The following is an 18,794-nucleotide window of genomic DNA, read 5'->3' on the forward strand; positions in this document are numbered from 1 at the left end:
TCTGCTTCTTCGCATCACACACACTTTTTGTAGGTCGACGGCTAAGCAGACTGAGCGAACCGAATGGGCACCGCCATCTTGGTTTCGATTTTTCCTCTTTCTTTTCTCTTGGATCGAGGCTAATATATCACGTGACACGTGTACACATGCCATGGGTTTTGTTTCTCTTCTCGCTTTTCCCACACGTAAAATACTTTTGAAATGACTCTCTACAAAAAAATGAAGTATACTTCTCGCCATATCAACAGGCACATTGTGTGAATATAACGTTTTTCTGGACGTCTCACCGGCTACGGCGAAGAACTTAAGCGAGCAGACGACATTTTAAAGCGGCGGTCGTATGAACAAGGAAAATACGTGCCATACTTATAAGTGTTCTGCCGTTTTTTTCCGTGATTTTCTTTTTCAGTATACGATCTCAATACATTTTGCTGTATCATGTGATTGAACGAACCGAAGTTATGACGAATAAACAACAACAACGGTTCTTTGGAATGCTTGTTTTACTTTGTAATCTCGATGGCAGTTACTGATTCTGCAGAGGGCGCAATGCTCTCTGCATTTGTGAACCCATTTAAAGAGTGATTAAATTTATTGTTAATACTACAGAAACGCTTAAAATGGCCTGGTGCAGGTAAGACTGCTTCGATTTTCCTGTGTCTTAGCTGCCGTTTGCCTCACAATGGGTTCCGGCGAGCAGTGCAGAATGCTCGCTACGGAATCATCACTCATTCCGGCAGTCGCATTCATAGAGGAGTACAATTGAAAACGGAAAAATGGATCTGCGCGGAATTCTGCCATTTTAGCTAAATGTTAGCAGCTCCAACCTGCCGGGACGCGTTGAATTCTCCCAAGATATTTCTTTTCCGCTGCGTTCCTTTGGCAGGTGTGCCTATAGCCGTTTCATCTGCTGGATCGTATGAATATCCAGCAAAGAAAGCAAATTAGGAACTTTAAAATTTCCTCACTGAGCTTTCAGTGATGCTGGTGGAATCGACCAAGCGTATGTTGGTGCTCTGAAATCATTTTCACATTCATTCGTTCGTCTCTGAGATAGGTTGATGCAACAAATGTAACGAGGTGTGTTTTGATTCCGTGTATTGCATTCGGGTTGTCGCTTGCGCCTTTGAGCACGTGCAGAAACCATTTGTGACAGTATCGGTATGGTTCCAGTGTAGCCGTGGAGCGTGAAGGTTCTGTGGCACAGATGCGAGAAGTCTGTACCGTAGATATACCCTGTTTCTTCGCTGAAATGCCCAGCAAGCGGCGACGTGTCAGAAATGTGTGTGTGTGGAAAGTTCACGGCCTGATTGCTGTAGGACCCCACATTTCGCCTCGAAACTGGGACGTGTGAGAAAAATGACGAAATATTTTTGGGAAAATGCACCCTGGAAACGTGCTCTATTTTTCTTTTCACCCTTTTCTACATGTATTTGACAAAGGTATTGAGTACAAAATCGCGATGCTTAGCCCAATAGTCAAGAGAAGAAAAATTACACAGCGCAAGGTTCCACTTGTTTCTCAGCGATTGTAAATCTGTTTCTGAGTTTTGTATGTCTATCAGTTATAATATCTCCAGTCCTGACTAGTACTTGCACTTATTTTATTTCATTTTTCTCAAATATGGCTTAGCACATATTCAGATTCAAACGACTCAAACAATTCAGGGCCACGCATGTGGGCATTCAGATTATGTTCCTTTTTGATTCTATTGTTACGTGTGTTTTGAGTTTCGTGATTTTTTTTTCTTTTCTCATACATTTCCTCGTTTCTTTCTGTCTCTCCTTTTCATTTTTGTGTTCCTGCATGCGTCCAGTGGCTGCGACTGAGGGCCTGCTGAGAGCAGGGGTGGCCCAGCAGGGGTAGGTAAGCACTTGTTAGAATTCATACCCGTCACTTCGACAGAATTTGAAATTCAGAAATGGACAAATATTGTGCGCAGATGCATCCACCATGTATGCAAATCTTCATTGGATTTTGATGTCTGGGTGCTGGCTAGGGGCATAAATTGGGCATGCTGTTTTATATGCGTTGAAGTAAATATAACCTTCCAGTGTCTGATTCTCATTTGTAAAGGAATAGCATTTTTCTTACTTCTTTCCTAATCGAAAGAACATTGTATGGCTTGATGTGCAGGGAGACGAAATGAGATAGGAAACAATTCTGTACTATTATCTCATGTTAAGGTAATACTTGTAGCAGCAAACATGTATTGTGGAACAGCACCAAACAAGTTGCTGCATTAGTATAGTACATCACCCAATTGTTTGTCAAAAGGGGGAAAAAAAAAGAAAATCTGCTCTGATGATGGATAGAAGAATAAAATAGGCAGGTGAGTCGTGACTAAATCAAAAATCAGCTCTCATTTGTCTATCCACTGCAGTTGACGTGATAAGCATGTTTGTTTCATGCAGGAATTCACCTTTTACCATGAAACTAGTAACTTTTGCTATCGTAATTTTTCTCTTAATGTAAAGTGCAGCGAAATATTGCTAATGACAGAAATATTGCGATTTGCAACAAACAAGTTTCCCACTAGTGCAATTTATTTAACACATTTATTACACCTTAGCAACATTTACACAACCGGACATCGATTGCACGCCGATTCAAACGTAACGTTGTACCACCCTTGTTCTCTTGAAAGTCAAGTTCACCAAGGAAGGCTTTGCTTCCACCTGACTGTCACACCAAGTATTCCCAATATCTTGGCAAAGCGCCAAACTTCCACCATTCTTACCTAGATGAGCTCAGTGGTTCAACTGCGGGGAACATGCATCACGAAATTACGGTCCCACGAAATATTCCCCAAATGTCCCACCACGCAAATTTGCAAAATTGTACACTTTTACCGCTTCCTCTCGTACGACATCCGGTGTCGTCTGCAACTACTCAGGAAGGAGCAAAATCTTTTTCTTTTTTTTTTTTTTGAAGGAACTTTTCAACACTTTCAAGTTATCGAATCAAAAGGGTGTCTGGGGAAGGGGTTCCCCAGTTTCTCTAAGTTGGTGCCCAGAAATAGGGTGGAACTCGCTCTTATCCAGAGTAATGAGAGGGAAGCCATCTTGCAGGGTTGGGGAGGAGGTGGACATGGAAGAGTACAGCAGCTCTGGGTCAATGCATTCATCCACGTCGAGCGGAGCCTGGAACCCTCCCACCATGCTCATCAAGCAGGAACCGAATCAAGCTAACTTTGGCTTCTACGGCCAGGAGGCGCCACCTCTTCATCATCCCCCTACGAACCATCAAGTACGCTTACCTCGCAAAGCCAAAGCCCATAGCCGAGCCAAGAAGTATAGCTGAAGCCGATCTGTAAATTAACCACCAAAATCTGTTCCCACCCAGGGCCACAGTATGAGCCAGCCAGGTGAATACCTCCAGCAGAGTCCCTATTTTGAAGGGGGTCATGCCGGAGCAGGCCATGGGTGGCACAATCCTGGCGAGGTTTGCGGTCCCCCTCCGCCCTCCGCGGAGGAAGAGAGCGTGCCCCGCAAGAGAGGGCGCAAGAAGCTGCAGGCGGAGGCCGGGCTCGACCCAGAGCGACCCATAGTCCGCAAGAGGGGTCGACCGAGGAAGTACCCTCTGATGGACGGGTAAGCTGTTTAGTCTTGTCTTGTTGCCACATCGAGGCTGCAGTTACATGGTCTGGATGTGCAGGTGCAAAGGCATGGGGGAGACGGTCGATGGAATGAAGCAGGAGAGGATTACAGACACATTTAAGCAGCGCAAGAAGATTGACCGTTTCGAGGGCATGCCCGAAGAAGAGGTGGCCAAGCGGACCTTGCCTGACCATTTGGTGCCTAATCTGGACATTGTCATTGTGAGTAAATGCGGAGTTTATGCGGATGCATTTTCTGATTATTACTGCGTATTATGATAACGCCACAGCTAGTGCATGAGGCGGTATACACAACACAATGTATTTCTTTGACAGAATGTGTGTGTCTGTCTGTTTTGAAGCTCCCTAGTCTTGGGGGGGTTTAATGTTATGAGTTATATGTATTTCTTGCCACGTGAGAGCATTTGATGTTGTTTAAACCGAGAAAAGATGATTTGTCAAAATGACAATATGCTTACGTAAATGAGGTATCAATTTGTTCCCAAATAACGGAGAATGTGCAGGACTATCCACCCCTTAGCTTTATAACAGCACGTTCATGTTGTCTTGTCTTCCGCGGAACAGTTGATCACGTTGCTATATTTTATTCACCCTCCTTATATACCCACCGTGAAAAAGCTGCAAGCCTTCTTACGTTCCACCGTATTCTACGTACCGGCCTTTAATCTTGCTATGTGTCGACAAGGCCTTTACTGCATGAAGTGGGAAACTTGAGATTGCATTTTTTTTAAACTTCATGCGGGAAAGTTCAGCTATTTCTTTTGAGAACATACGCATGTGGTTGCAAAAAATAGAAAAAGCAAGTTTCTTAAAACCTAAAGCACTGGTTTTTGTTCATTTCTCTGTTGACATTAGCCGATTTTCAGCCACTGGACTTTGTAACAGTAACCGAAAAGCGCCCATGTTTGTTTATTAGTATTTTTAATTTTTTTCTGGATAAATAACGCAGGAAAACGTATGCCAAATTTGTCCCATAACAAGCACAGAAAGCACAAAAGTAGAGCCTGAAGTTTTAGGGTTTTAACCGATTCTTCCCCGAATTTGCACCCCGAATTGAAGGTTGCCTCTTTAGGGTGAAACCCGATTTTTACCCTGCAAATTGCCCTCACTGGGATGTCTGTAGGAATGCACTAACTTTCTTGTTTGGCAGAAAGATGCAGTTACATCACCGTTTGTACCAAACCACTACAGTTAGTTTGAATAACTGAGCCCGATTTCTCCCCGAATTTAGCGTACTGGAAGTTTTTTTTCACCCGAATTTGCACGAATTTAGTGCACACGTTTATTTACCCGATTTTTACCCCCCGAATGTAGGAAAAAATATTTCCCGAAAACTTCAGGCTCTACGCAAAACCCTAGTTAAAAGATGAGTGTGGTAGTCATACCCTGGACTCGTTAGATAGGAGGCACTGATAAGGTGACTGAGTAGCATTCCTTTGACGTATTGTAGATTGGCATCAACCCAGGTTTGTTTGCTGCCTTCAAGGGCCATCACTATGCTGGACCCGGTAACCATTTCTGTAAGTGTGACTTCACCCTGTTTTCGATGTTGTCCAACGATTCCACGATAAGAGCGAGAGATAATTTACGCCCAGGGCGCTGCCTGTTTCTGGCGGGGCTGATTCCGGAGCCCATGACAGCCGTGGACGATTTCAAGCTTATCAAATACGGCATTGGGTTCACTAACATCGTGGCTCGCACCACACGTAGCAGCGCAGACCTGTCCAGGTAACGAGCTTTCTCCTTGTCATCCTTTTCCTACACAAACCCCGAGCACTGTGTTATTGGCCTCTTTGTGAGTCCACCAGTACGAAATACCTTGCTTTTCATGTTTGCACACCGCTATTGCATTGCCTCTTCTTTCTGTTCGCAGAAAAGAGATTAAAGAAGGTGCAGAGATTTTACTGGACAAACTGAAGGCCTTCCAGCCACGGATAGCTGTCTTTAATGGCAAAGGTGAATAGATTTACCGTAATTTCACGCGTACTAGCCGCGGCTTTTGCGCGATTTTTTATTTTTTTTTCTCACGGGCGCTCTGCGGCTTATCCACTGGTGCGGCTTATCCGATGACTATTTTTTTCCTGGTATTATCCGCATACGCCGGTTTTAACGAAAGGGCGGACAGTGTCTGTGGAACAGCACTGCCCTGCTGATGCACGAACAGTGCGTAACAGGGACGGGTCCACATTCGAGTAGATTAATCTTCCTGGTGCATTCCCCAAATTCATGTCTTCTGGAAGACCACTGACCCATCAATCAATGAAAAACGCCCAACAAGTGCACAATCCGATCTTGGCAGAACTCTAGAGCTGACCCCGGAGTATGGACTACAGGGTTTATGGCCTTCTCTATGGTCTCCTTTGTCCCACAAATCAGTCGTCTCGTATTGCCCGCGGCTTATCTGCGAGTGCGGCTTATCTGCCAGAAAATTTTCAAACGTTTCCTATAAACGCGTCCTGCGGCTTATCTGCGGTGCGGCTTATACGCGTGAAATTACGGTACGCGGAACACTTCGCAAGTTTGATTGCAGAAATGATGGAGGGATAAAAGCAGTTTCCCCGTAGTCACTCCTGCCGTCACCCTTTTCTGTAAATGTTTCGTTTGTTCTTAGGTATCTACGAGATATTCTCTGGGAACAAAAACTTTGTATTCGGGCGGCAACCAGAACCCATAGAAGGGACCAATGTGGTGGGTATTTTTCCGCAATACGATTGGACTTAATGTATTGTTCTTCATCCTCTACCTAATTCCCCGCAGTCTGTTTTCGTAATGCCCTCTTCGAGCGCGCGCTGTGCCCAGCTGCCACGGGCAGTGGACAAGCTGCCGTTCTACGTCGCCCTAAAAAAATTGCGGGACCACCTACGGGGATTGTTGCCCGCTCTCCACCCTTCTGAGGTCACCTTCCCGGACGTGAAACTACGGGTCGAAGCCAAAGATGAGTTCGACGCCGTCGCGGATGAGCAGGATTGCCAGGAACCTCTGGAAGGCGGAATGCCTTCGTATCCGCAGGTAGCGAACCTATTTTACCCTACAATTAGACCCTGAAGTTTTCGGGTTTTATATTTTTCCAAATTCGAGGGGTAGAAATCGGGTCAATAAATTGATGTCGAAAATTCATGCAAACTCGGGCGGAAAAATTACCATCAAACTGAGTTCGGGGAGAAATCGGGTATTATTGTAGAATAAACGTTCACTGTACCGTTTATCCAGAGTGCCAGAGGTAAGGGGCAGTCGCATATTTTGTGAGAAACTAGTATGTCAATGCATTGAGGTGCCTAGCCTGGGCGCAGTTTTGCAGGTCGAAATCGGGTTTAACCCTAGAGGGGTGAACCTCAATTTTGGGGTGCAAATTTGGGGAAAAATCTGGTTTAACCCTAAAACATCAGGGTCTACCTACAATCTACCTTGTATTTTAGACTAAAAACTAACTTGTTCAATACCTTCGCATGCTTCTTGCGTTGACGGGGTTTTTCTTCGGCAGATCAAGGAAGAGCCTGGCCTGGCCTCGTGCCCCAGACAGGAGAACCCCCCGACGCCTCGCAAACGGGGCAGGAGAAAGAAATCCGAGCTGGCCCAGTCGGGCCCCCAGGCCCCTCCTCTCCCCCAACAACAACAACAGCAGCAGCAGCAGCAGCACTACCCGTCCCAACACCATCCCCACTACAATCCTCAACCGCAGCATCCGCAACAGCAGTCCCATAACCCTATGCCCATCCACTACAACCACATGCATTCGGCTCCGTACTACAGGGACAACAATTACAGGGGAGAAAACTATCACGATAATAGTTACAGGGGGGAGGAGTATAGAGCGGGTCCCGACTACAGAGAAAACGAATACCGGGAAAACTACGGGGGCCCGACGTACGCCTCGAACTGGTCCGAAGAGGTCCAGAACTACGGAAATTCCGCCCCGGAAATGGGCGGCATGGAGCCGCAGCAGGAGTGCAGCATGCCTCCGAACGACGGTTGCCACGGTTCGAGTGAAGCGCAGTATGCCGGCGGATCGGCGATGGATGGATCCGTGCCGGGTTCCAACTGGGCCTATCCGTCGACGTACGAGCCGTCGGAGGACTTGTGTCGGTCGGACTTTCCCTCCTGGATCAAGCAGGAGCCGTTAGAGGGTTGCGAAAGTGGTGGGGCATACTGAGAGAGGTGAGTCCTGAATTGGAATTCTTGTTTTGTGTGCCTTGTGATATATTTTATACGGAAATTTAGTTGAAATCCTTTGTTTGCCAGGTGTTTCATGGTTGCATGTCATGTTGGAAAGTACTGTAATACCCTTTTCGTGAGCCCCTGGTATTCGCAAATATTGCGAATAAAAAATTCGCAGATTTTAAGGGCACATGAAAATTTCAATGAAGGACTGAGAACTTTTGCTGCAAATTTGTTCCAGCAATGGTTGCACACGATTAAAGTTCCAGAGAGTAGGCTCTTTCAGCACGTTGAGCAACTCGCCGCTTCGTAGTCTTAAACGAACTCGTGAGATGGCGCAAGTGAATATCATCATCATGTTCATCCAATTGCACGAGAGTGAGAGCTGCAAAAATGTGTTGACAGTTTGCAATAACACATTCTCGTAAAATGTTTTACGTTAACCGTCGGGGCAGCTTCCATGCTGCTTGCGTGTTCTTGTCTGGGCTGCGGAATTTACGCCTCTGAAATGATAGCCAGCCATTGCGATTGGATGTCTTTGGAGCAGGAGGAGGAGCCAAGTGATTGACAGGTTGCGCCTGAAGACTGCCAGAGAAATCGCTCGTGGGGCAATTCGTCTTGCAAATCTTGCAACCAGGTCGCGCAGCCCATTCCACACGGCGGTACAGTTTCATCGACCCTGCCACTTCAGAAGCTATGCTGCAATTGCAAACTTTACTTTCGCACCTGGTTGCACAAGTCAACCAGTGAGCATTCGAACTGCTTTGCAGCGCAAGCACCTGCAATGTCGCTTTTGTCAAATGCCGTAAGGCTGCAATCTCGGGCTTACCATAAAGTAAGCCAAACAAACAACAAAGTATTCTGGCATCCAGAATTCGGCAAAATTTAGTGGCAGCGAATCTGTGCCTGATTCGCTAAAAATTAAGGCCACGAAATTAAAGGCTTTTACAGTAATTTAATTTGATTTAATTTAATCATGTTTCATTTGTCGAGTAGATACGGGATGAATCGCGTTCTGACCGAAAAATATTGCAGTTTACACATATGGTGTTTGTTTTGAAAATCACTCGATGCGTTGCAAGTTTATTTTACTGTGTTTCTGAGTAGTAGGGTAATCGTGCTGCTTCACAAATACTCATTTTGTCCGTACCCTCTGTCTCTCCCGTCCCCACTGTCATCTGTCCGCATAAAAACCTGCCGACACATTTTGTTGCTTCAGGTGGAAAATGTCTCCGGCTCCGGGCACCTGTGGTGGCTGTGTAAGTGTGTGTGCATTTTTCTACGAGACTCTCTCTCTGCCGTATCGGGCCTTGCCTCTGCCAGTGACGCTGCAGTGCTGCCCGATACTGTCGATACGACAGATTCTTGCGCGACGACGAAACCCCCCATCCCCGCCCGGCAGATCCTGTGACACTCTACGCAGTCCTGCATAAACCCCTGCGCTGCGTCGTCTGTCTTCTCCATATCCGACACTTTTCGGCAGGAACACCTGCGGGACCAGTCGTGGTCACTTCTCAACGACGTAAATCTGCAGCCAGCGGCACGAGCAAGACCTGGTGCAATCCATGGTGCAATACCTGTGTTTGTTGCTCACTGCTCCGAAGGAACAGTAACGGACTGCTAACTTTTTTTTTTACCCTCTGATTTTAAATTATGTTCGAGAAAAAAAAAAAAAGTGCCGCCCCCGGTGCCATCGACGACGGCTCCCGTTCCAGGCGCACATTGTATATATCGCGATCATTTTTTAATTTTTTTTTTAAGTTCCTACCGAGCGAGCATAGTTTTTATTTTAAATTATACAGTTTCATATGAAATATGTACACACATTTATGACGATTTTTTTTTTTTTTTTTTTTTTCATTGTTGTTATTACGGTAACAGTTGTCAATCGCGGTGTACTGTACTTTTTCACGGTGGGTACACTGATCCGTTACAAACAATACAGTCTGTGCGAGTGCGAAAAAAAAAAACATGCTTGTGAGTAAAACACGTACTGTGATGTGCCTCTCACAATTTTTATTTTTATTTTATTTTTTTTTCTTGACCCGCATACTAGACACGAAACTCCAGGGTTTTCCATGTATCGAAGCGAGAGTTTTTGTGCCGTGTAAGCAAAGACCCTCTCTCTCCCACGCTCAAAGGGGCATCGTATCAGATAATCACGACGTGGCACACGCATAAGTATAAAGCGTGTTTTTTTGCAATTGTAACTAGTGTCAGACTTGTTGCACTTTGTCACCATCCCAAGCCTTCCGAACAATTGTTATACCACTTGTTGCATACATGCATCGGTCGACGTCAGGTCCTAAACTCTAGTGGTGCGAAAGCAGATCAGGTCGGTCGGAGTTGACCTTTCATCCCCCCAGTACCAAAGAACTAGTGAAAAGATGGGCATGGTTTTTTGCAGTGAACTTAATCGTGATTACTGCATTTTTTCATTTTTTTTTTACTGTTATGCACAATGCTGTCGTAGTAGGTACACATTCTTTAGATCGGTCTTTTGTCTCTTGGTCTTTCTCGATTGACCTAAGTGCCAAGATTACCATGACTTCCACGTGAAGGCGAGACCTACAAGATTGAGCCTCGCAGAAATATAATTTACGAGCGTACAATGTACAGATTATGAGACAGAGCACGAATTTTCTCACCACCTTGTAAATTTTGCTCCCAATTTACGGGGTGTACCTGGATAAAGTATGGCATGTTCACCATTGAAACTTGCGTAGAAGATAATGCCCCACATACGCCCTTCGTATTGCAGGGATAATGTTTTAATTTTAATAAATCTGTTCTCATTGTTTTTATCACTGTTTTCTCATAGTGTTCCTGCTGTTTTCTCTTTTGAACGTATGGCATCACCTTTTTTTTACTTTATAAGCAAGCCGTTTGTCAGTCCTCCAAGCGAATTAGTCTCCAGTGTTCTGTACACAACACTGGATAATGTAGAATATTCTCGTCGCATTTTCAGCGAGCGCTCCTGAATTGTCCTAAAATATAATCGGCACATGGTACTTCATCTAGGTACACCGTAGGTAAACATAGGTACCTCTGAGAGACAGAACTTTGAATTACATCATATACTTCCCTCTGAGTACCCACCACACAAGGACACGTAAAGCTGACGTGACAGCAGACTTGTGGATTGGATCTGCAAGAATTTTCTATTGCCTTTCTATGACATGTCGTTCTGAGCAAGTGCCAATTATAAGACGTAGCATTTGAGAGTGTCAGTGCTACGGAAATACTGCAGACTTACGCAGCGACAGCAACTTTGCTCACTTGTAGATAGCAGTCGTTTTCGCTCTCGGTGATGCCGTGGAATATTCCCTTCTTGTTCCCATTGTTGTCCCCCTCGCTGAATGTTGAACCGAGCATGTTCCAAGCAGGCCTAACCCTCTCGACAAAAGGAGTGCCGGTCGTGCGGAGCGACTTCACTGCAGGCCTAATTTATTGCCCCCGAGGCTCCCGAAAGACTGCCCTTCTTCATTATTGCTGGTCACCATTTCTCTGACGTTGCACGTCTTGTTGTACGTTATGTTATAAGTAGGGCCTGACTTTTTCGGGTTTTATTTTTGGCCAAATTCGGGGGGTAAATATCGGGCGATATTTTTCATTGGAAAATTCGGGTGTACTCGGGTTAAATCCCGTTATGGCATATTCTGTCGTCACGAATTTGGGTGTATTCGGGTGATTTTTTATTGTTTAATAAAAATTTGTCTTAACATGGAACTAATGCTTAGCAATGTTATCAAACTTTATTTTAATGCACGCTTATGAGGGTGCCACGCGACCCGGATGTTTTCGGGTCGATTCGGGTTAAACCCGAATTTTACAAATTTCGTTCGGGGGGTAAATATCGGGCGGATACGGGTTTAACCCTAAAAAGTCAGGCCCTAGTTATAAGCGACAGAGCTGCCTTCAATAGCAGCGGGAAGCTTTTATTTTGCGGTACAGTCAAATTGTTATTACCAGCTGCAGTGCTAACACAGAACGTTGAGGTCCTCACGCTGACACTTGGCGACACTTCCAAGACTAGGGTATGCTTTTATAACTCTTTTAGTAGGGATGAGTTCAGACCGTGGGATGTGTGGAAAGAGTATACAAATTAATTTGAAACAACCTGGCCCTGTAGCCGGGATACCTTTGGACTAACTTGATACCCTCGGTGTCTAAGCCGATGAAGATATAATTCTTCCTCTAGCTCTCGTTTATAGAAAGTCTGCCCTGTTGTGGTCTTCCAAAGGGCATTCTTTTGGTAACCCTCGTAAGTAGTTGTTCATGTGTGTTGCTGGACAGTGGACAGCTTTTGAGTACCTGTTACAAAAAGCGACGTATTTTGCGTTCACATATTTACCTGAATAGTTTAGAATATTTTCTTGTAGCAGCAGAAACTAGGTTGTGAAATCTGTTTGACCAAAACATCATGAGAACTACAGTGCATGAACATTTGTTGGTTAAACAAAACATACAAATTCACAACAAGGCAAGGCTATGGGAATGGCTGCACGTAAACATGCTTTGAACCGTGTTTGATTGTGTCACTGTTCATATTTTTGTGGGATTTTTTTTTTCTTATTGATTGATTAATCGAAGTGATGTAAGCTGTCTTGCCACTACTTCTCTATCTCTTTAGCCATTCTTTCAAAGCATCCCCAGCTGTCGAGAGTATCTTGTATAAAATTGCAGCAAAAATGTATTTCTTGCATTTTCTCCATGCTTTCAGTGAAAACCGTTGAAACACATTGAAAAACAGTGAAAACCATTTACGACAATAGCACTCTAATGTGCTACAATGTGCACATGTCTCCAGATTACAGCACTGGCCGTTTGTGGAACATTTTGAGCCCGGTGGGTGGCGTAGCACCCGCTAGGACCCGCTAGGACCCTACGCAAATCAGTTAAATTATCATTGGTGGCCTCCTCAATTTATAACTGTGCAGCACGATGTGTTTTGCCATCCAGAATTTATTTGAACCTGTTCCAGCTGACTCTCTTGGATCAGAAACGTTCCAAAAGGCCTATTACGTAATGCTGTGTTTCACATGCTATTTCTTTTCTTTCTTTTTTTTCTTTCTTTTTTTTTTCGACTAGCGTTTAGCCAAATTGGTATGTGAGTAGCTTTGAAAGCCTTGGCTGAGGTAATTTCCTTCAAATGCGAGCTTTCGCGGTCACTTTTAGCGTTATCCTGCACGTTTTCGGTTACGACGATTATGTTCGTTATAAGCGGGTTCACACTGCTTTTCATTCACTTTTTATTATATTGGAACTTCGCTAATAGAACTATTCGTAAAATTATAGGCATACGTTTTTAATTTCAAGGCTACATTAGAAATATGCATAACACAAAAGATATGGGTGCCCAACAGTGAAGTGCACCCTTCATGTGCCGGGTTTTTTTTAGTTCCTGTGTGTACAACAAAATGCAAGGTCGCACGCGACTAGGCGGCTATTTTTCCGACCGGCTCTCGAAAGCGAAGCAGCCTTCACTCGAATTTTGTTCGGAACAGAAAACATAACGGGCGATCTTGTGCAAAATACGACTGTACATTTCATCATGTCTTGTGTTCGACATGAGTAATGCGTCTATCCCGTACCGGGCGTCTGCGGTCGTACAGCGTAAACGTCAACGTAACGAACACTCGCGCACATTGGACACTGTTCTACAAGTGTTACATTCTTTTGTATATACGTGTACAGTGATACCTCGGTAATTCGAAGTTGAGTGTAAAACAAAACTTCGAGCCCAGGGCCCGCTCGCACGAAACTTGTTTGAGGGAAATACCCAACGAGTTTTTTTTCACTCAACGCACACCGGGTGCACTAATGCGTGAGTGAAAAACTCATTGACAGGACCGCAGCAAACGTTCTTATTAACGGAGTTCGAATTAACGGGGCTTCGCTGCATATAACACGATTTAACTACCTGTTCGCGAAACGCTTTCTTAATGTATTCATTGTTTTAATACGGACAACGGTATTACTTGAGCATTTTGAGCTGGTGCTGCATGGTTTTCAACTGTCGAGAGCGCTAGATATGATGCTAGTCCCACATGAATTCCCCCAAAACGTTCTCCCGTCCCCACCCTCCTCCCCCTTTCTATGGGTGTTGCACTATTCCTTTTTCTCTTTCTGTATCAAAACCGAATAAATGAGAGATATTTTAAACTCGCCCTGTAACACCTTGTTCTCAGTTGTTGTTGTTGTTGTTCTTCTTCTACTACTTCCTTGCGTGACTACGTCCAACGTTCCCGCGTTGTGTATCCCGTTCTGTTTTTTTTTTTTACGGGAATGTTTCAATACGATGCGCGACCTGAGTTCAGCAGAAAATAATTTTTTTCCCTTGAATACAGGGTACGTAGTGCATGTGGAACATGTACTCGCATGTGACGTCACAACATGGAGGCTAATCCTACGTACTTTTATATGCTCTTTGGCAAAATTTTAGGGGGTGTCTCCCGAATTTCGAGGGCCGTAGGGCGGGTCTCGACAAATCACTGAATGGAACGTATTCGGAAACGGTGCTGATCCGCGTCACTCTCCACAAGTAAGCATCAGTATACAGTGCGGGCGCAGGTAACGTTGACAGATCTCGTACTGTTAAAAGCGCTAAAAATGAGGAACACAGACGAAACACAACAACGAGCGCCTACGAGCGAGGTTTCTTTTGTGTTCGTCGTTTTTAGCGCTTTTAACAGTACGAGATCCGTCCCCAACAACACCAAATGCCCTCTGGATGTACGAATAATGTCCTAACAGATTCGTACTTTTGATGGATATCCGAGGGATATCCATCGGACGTACAAACTCGGTAGGACAGTATTCGTACATCCAGAGGACATCCGGTGTTTGGGGTGTACCAACAAGCCCGAAATGGAGTAAAATGTGGGAGCGCGATACAGACGGGACGACGAGAGAAGCACACATGACAAGCGCTATCCTGAGGGCTTGTCCTGTGTGCTTTTCTCTTCGTCCTGTTTGGAATCGCGCTCCCCCCCCCCCCCCTCATTGTGATGGATTCTTATCAGCTGGCAAGTTTAGTGAAACCTTGACAGCTCAGCTTTAATCGTTCGTAAGGAGCAGCGTTTGCTTGCAAAAACGAAATTTATCCGACATCCTCGAGTGACATATTGGGAGCACCGTGATTTGTGTATGTGCTCTGTTTGCAGAACATCCAACCGTTATGAGTTATGACGAACCATGCAAACTTCGGACTGCCTCACTAGACACTTCTTCTCTGTCATTAACATCTGAATGGTTCCAGCCAAGCGTATCGTCCTTATGGCTAAAAGGAGAGCCTCTTCCTGATGCAATTCAAGGTCTCCTCTGTGGCCCATTTCGCTTGTTGTTTCGTGAAGCCTCTTCGGGGCCAAGGTCCCACTGAGGTCCCTCTACAGACGGAGGTAGGACACCCCCTCTTCCTCAAACCTGAGCACGTGCCTTGTTCGCTATATAGACCCTATATCCTCTCCTAAGAAATATTCCACGAGTGACGTCATCGTTCGTGATAAAATATTTGGACGTCGACATCTTAGTAATGCAAATAACCGTACAACGAACGTGAACTCGCTCAGGTGATCTTGTCCCGGCTATATACCTGGAACCGATAACGGCAGCAATCAGTTCGCCAGCGGGCGAAGAACGGCGTTTTTCGGCGGGTTCGACGATTAGCACGTTTACACGGAAGATTCTCGTGAAGTAAGCTTAATCTCGGTACAAATATAGATGCAAAAACAGTAGAAAAATGTGAGGTGAAAAATCGCGCCCGCCCGTTCTCTGCTCTCAAACAGACCCTTGTGGACATCATTGCTCGTGACGTAGCCGGCACAGCCAATCGGAAAGCACGCCCAGAACTACATTGCTACAGAACGGAGTTCCGGTACCATTCCGTTCTTTCTTCTATTTTTCGATAAATATACGTATTGCTAGGATTCTTGTAACTCGCTTATGTACCCTATGTAAGTATATACCTATATCCATCCCGACACTATGCTTGTGAACCTTGAGCGGCACAACCCTTTGCTTTCGAAGGCTGATGGCTGCTGAATCATCTCTAATGAGTGATGTCGTCCCACATTGTTCTGTGTTCCAGAGTGTGGTTCGAACCTGTAACATCTGCTAATCAAAGAGACATCGTGTACTACAAAGCACGACACCGAAAAACAAGGGCTTCCTACACAACAGGAACCACACTACACCGCCACTTTGAAAGCCACCGTGCGTTTGATTACCTACATAACATGAGTATTACGCCGCAACGACCACCTTACAAGGAAATGTCTTCAAACCCCGCATCACTATACCCTTACCAACAACGCAGACCAGTCTCATAATCCAGCGCAACATGAAACAATCACCCATACCAGCACTGGGACGTGAAGACATCGCTCAATGCACAATCGTTCGCAACTGGAAACCAATCGCACCCATATAGATGATTCGGATAAGAGACATCCATCCCCCCCACACAAGAAGACCCCCTTCACGTAACAATTCGCTGCATTCAAGGTTACAAGGCGACGGCCATTCAGAAAAACTCTTGACAGAGGAGTCGCACGTCGTAATCGAGAGCGACTTACGACACGTCGACAGCTGATTAGAGGACTCTCCTTTTCATGGGACGTTTCAAAGAACAATATCGGTGGTCAGGTCCCTTGGCCCCGTTCCGACCCGCTGGCCACATTGTGAGCCATCTGCCCTGGAAGTCGCCCGAGCCTTATAAGCTCCCAGCACGTCCGCCTTGTCACTCATATGCGATCGTCGTCTGCTATAGACATAAAGCGTCGTCTGCTTGCACCTCTGTGACCATTGGATGTACGGTGTTCGTCTGCAGAGGAAATCGACATGGTGAGCAGCATGGAAGATCGTTGGATTTGAGAGTGGAAGTGCGGTCGCGTGTCGTCGGTTCCGTTGCCGATGTTTCCTTTGTAGCAGACGACGCGCTTGTAGCAGACGACGCGCCGCTCCACCTGCGCTGTCGTCTGCTACACCTTTCTTTTTATTTCGTGTTTTCAGGAGCAAGAGTGATGAAACGTACATGCAGGATCTCGCTCCAGTTTTCCCATTTTTGCTAACACTCGAAAGTGAAATCTCCTCCTGTTGTATGTAGACAAATCACGAGAGCATTCATGCACGACCGTGTAAATTCCAGTGGCTGTTCATCCTGTTGCTGGTCCCGGTCCTGGCGTCCGAGTACCCGCACCATGCGCCAGGTGTCGTAGTCCTTTACCAGAAGGAGGGCGGTTCGGCTTTTCACGGAGACCGACAGCCCAGGCCAGGCCACTTCGCCAAGGGCAAATACGACCACGGACATAGCCTACCGGGAAGTGCCAAATCGTCCAGCGCGTTAGTACCTGCCGCGTCCATTCTTGCCTCTGGATTCATCCACGGCAGACCGATCTGTGCTCGAGACATCGATCTTTGCGTCTACAGCCACGACTACCCAATGTGAGTTTCTAAGTGACATCCTCTGTTTATTATGCGCGCTTCGGTTTCCTTGTGTAAGGGGCACTACGAACCCATGCATAACCACGTCAAAAGCTTCCAATTGTCACGATCTATTCAGAATTTCTCTAACAGCCTCGTGAAAATTTATTTTCTTGCAGAGACAAAGTGCAGACCATCGTTGACCGCTACTACAACCAGATGTACGACCTGTACCATACCTTGTACAAGACTCCACCACATGAGGTGCAGTGGGTTGAGAACTACACACTGGCATTTGCTCACGAGAAACAGCACGGTAGTTTCGTGTGCCGATCGGAGACTGTTTACCTGCGGATCGGGTGGGCAAAGAACTGGAAGGGACATTGGATGACGGTAGTCAATACCGAACGCTTCCCCCAGGTTACGCGTATTGAGAAGTGCAAGTAAGTATAAAATTCAATCGTCTGCGTGCTTCAGATGTCGTGCTCTCGTGTCGTCTGCGTGTTTCAGACGTCGTGCTCTCGTGTCGTCTGCGTGTTTCAGACGTCATGCTCTCGTGTCGTCTGCTTGTTTCACGTCAACAAACGTCTTTCAACTTCGCAGGTATCGCAACAAGCCGTGCGATTATATGGTGCCCTGCTACAAGTCTTCCTGCAAACAGCGTGAAATGTTGTATCCACTAATTGCGGTCAATCCGTACGACCCTGGACAGAAGCCGGTCATCGATCTGTTTCCTGTTCCAAGCGGGTGCGTCTGCTACGTGGACGAGTTCCGTTTTCATTAGGATCTCCTCGCTGTTCCTATAACTGTGTGTTGTTTTGTACAGAACCTGTTGTGCAAATACATGTTGTTTGTTTGTCGTACGATGGTTGTGGTTTCGTTGGCTCGCAGTCGTTCTCTCGTGAAACAAAAAGAAGCACAAAAAAAAAAAAGAACGCCAGTCTATAATCTACATGACTTTGATGAGGGATCGAGTGGTTCCTGTTATTGTTGGTGCCATGCTATTGCCGAACGCGACACATTACGAGTTGATACACCTGGGGCTTAACGAGTCGTTATAGGCAAGAAGTTTAGCGTCCTCGACATCTAACGACCTCGTTGGATCGAATTACTGTGGCGAGATATTACGCCTCTGTCACTTAAACGAAAAGAACACGTCATACATCACCTGTCCGTGTTCACGAGTGCCACGCGCTTTGTTAGACCATCTATTAGCCATGTAGGCGATGAAGCCCTAGAGCACGTGAACATAGAGTCACGTGAACGCACTCGTTAGGCAGACGACATCGTTATATCGTTTCGCGAGCGAGAGATTACGCCTTCGTCCCGGTTAACGAAAAGAGCGCGGATCGACGCAGCGATAGAAAATGATCGAAGTCGGAAATGAAGTAACGTCAAGTAAGTTGCTCAGGCGAGCGCAGTGCCGTCTAGTAAAATGGTAACAAAGAACTCGACGAAACAGGGTCGGGTTGAGTGTTCTTATGCACTATACAGTGTGTTTCACCTGACGTTAAAAAAATCGTATTAAAAAAGTCTACTTGTCCGAGTACTATGGGGTCAACGCTATTTATCTCGGGGGAGATTTTGCCATGACTTG

General features: G+C 45.7%; 2 protein-coding genes across 8 annotated transcripts; both read left to right on the plus strand.

Annotated features, from left to right (window-relative positions):
- Positions 1–538: 538 nt before the first annotated feature.
- Positions 539–13,943, plus strand: LOC135398915 (G/T mismatch-specific thymine DNA glycosylase-like). Of its 7 annotated transcripts, none has more exons than XM_064630471.1 (12): positions 539–634; positions 1,817–1,866; positions 3,072–3,249; positions 3,346–3,593; positions 3,658–3,820; positions 5,070–5,139; positions 5,215–5,347; positions 5,493–5,575; positions 6,231–6,307; positions 6,377–6,628; positions 7,101–7,774; positions 8,994–13,943. In XM_064630471.1, the coding sequence occupies exons 3-11, from the start codon at positions 3,091–3,093 to the stop codon at positions 7,767–7,769; spliced, it is 1,854 nt and encodes a 617-aa protein (XP_064486541.1). In that variant the 5' UTR covers positions 539–634; positions 1,817–1,866; positions 3,072–3,090; the 3' UTR covers positions 7,770–7,774; positions 8,994–13,943. The 7 variants fall into 7 exon arrangements, with proteins under 7 accessions (XP_064486541.1, XP_064486544.1, XP_064486540.1 ...); XM_064630474.1 differs by having other exon boundaries at positions 1,817–1,862; XM_064630470.1 differs by lacking the exon at positions 539–634 and adding an exon at positions 698–1,003 and having other exon boundaries at positions 1,817–1,862.
- Positions 9,001–18,060, plus strand: LOC135397479 (neurotrophin 1-like). Its single transcript, XM_064629084.1, has 4 exons — positions 9,001–9,033; positions 16,881–17,218; positions 17,377–17,640; positions 17,801–18,060. Exons 1-4 carry the CDS (start codon positions 9,001–9,003, stop codon positions 17,979–17,981), a joined length of 816 nt encoding a protein of 271 aa, XP_064485154.1. The 3' UTR covers positions 17,982–18,060.
- Positions 18,061–18,794: the final 734 nt, after the last annotated feature.

Source organism: Ornithodoros turicata, chromosome 6 (assembly GCF_037126465.1).
Source record: "Ornithodoros turicata isolate Travis chromosome 6, ASM3712646v1, whole genome shotgun sequence".
Lineage (NCBI taxonomy): Eukaryota > Metazoa > Arthropoda > Arachnida > Ixodida > Argasidae > Ornithodoros > Ornithodoros turicata.

Coding starts and splice junctions, on each gene's coding strand:
- LOC135398915 (XM_064630470.1), top strand. CDS start 982: ATGCTGGTGGAATCGACCAAGC. Junction 1,863..3,071: donor GCAGGGGTGGCCCAGCAGGG/GTAGGTAAGCAC, acceptor GCCATCTTGCAG/GGTTGGGGAGGAGGTGGACA. Junction 6,308..6,376: donor CCATAGAAGGGACCAATGTG/GTGGGTATTTTT, acceptor AATTCCCCGCAG/TCTGTTTTCGTAATGCCCTC.
- LOC135397479 (XM_064629084.1), top strand. CDS start 9,001: ATGTCTCCGGCTCCGGGCACCTGTGGTGGCTGT. Junction 17,219..17,376: donor TACAGCCACGACTACCCAAT/GTGAGTTTCTAA, acceptor ATTTTCTTGCAG/AGACAAAGTGCAGACCATCG. Junction 17,641..17,800: donor ACGCGTATTGAGAAGTGCAA/GTAAGTATAAAA, acceptor TCAACTTCGCAG/GTATCGCAACAAGCCGTGCG.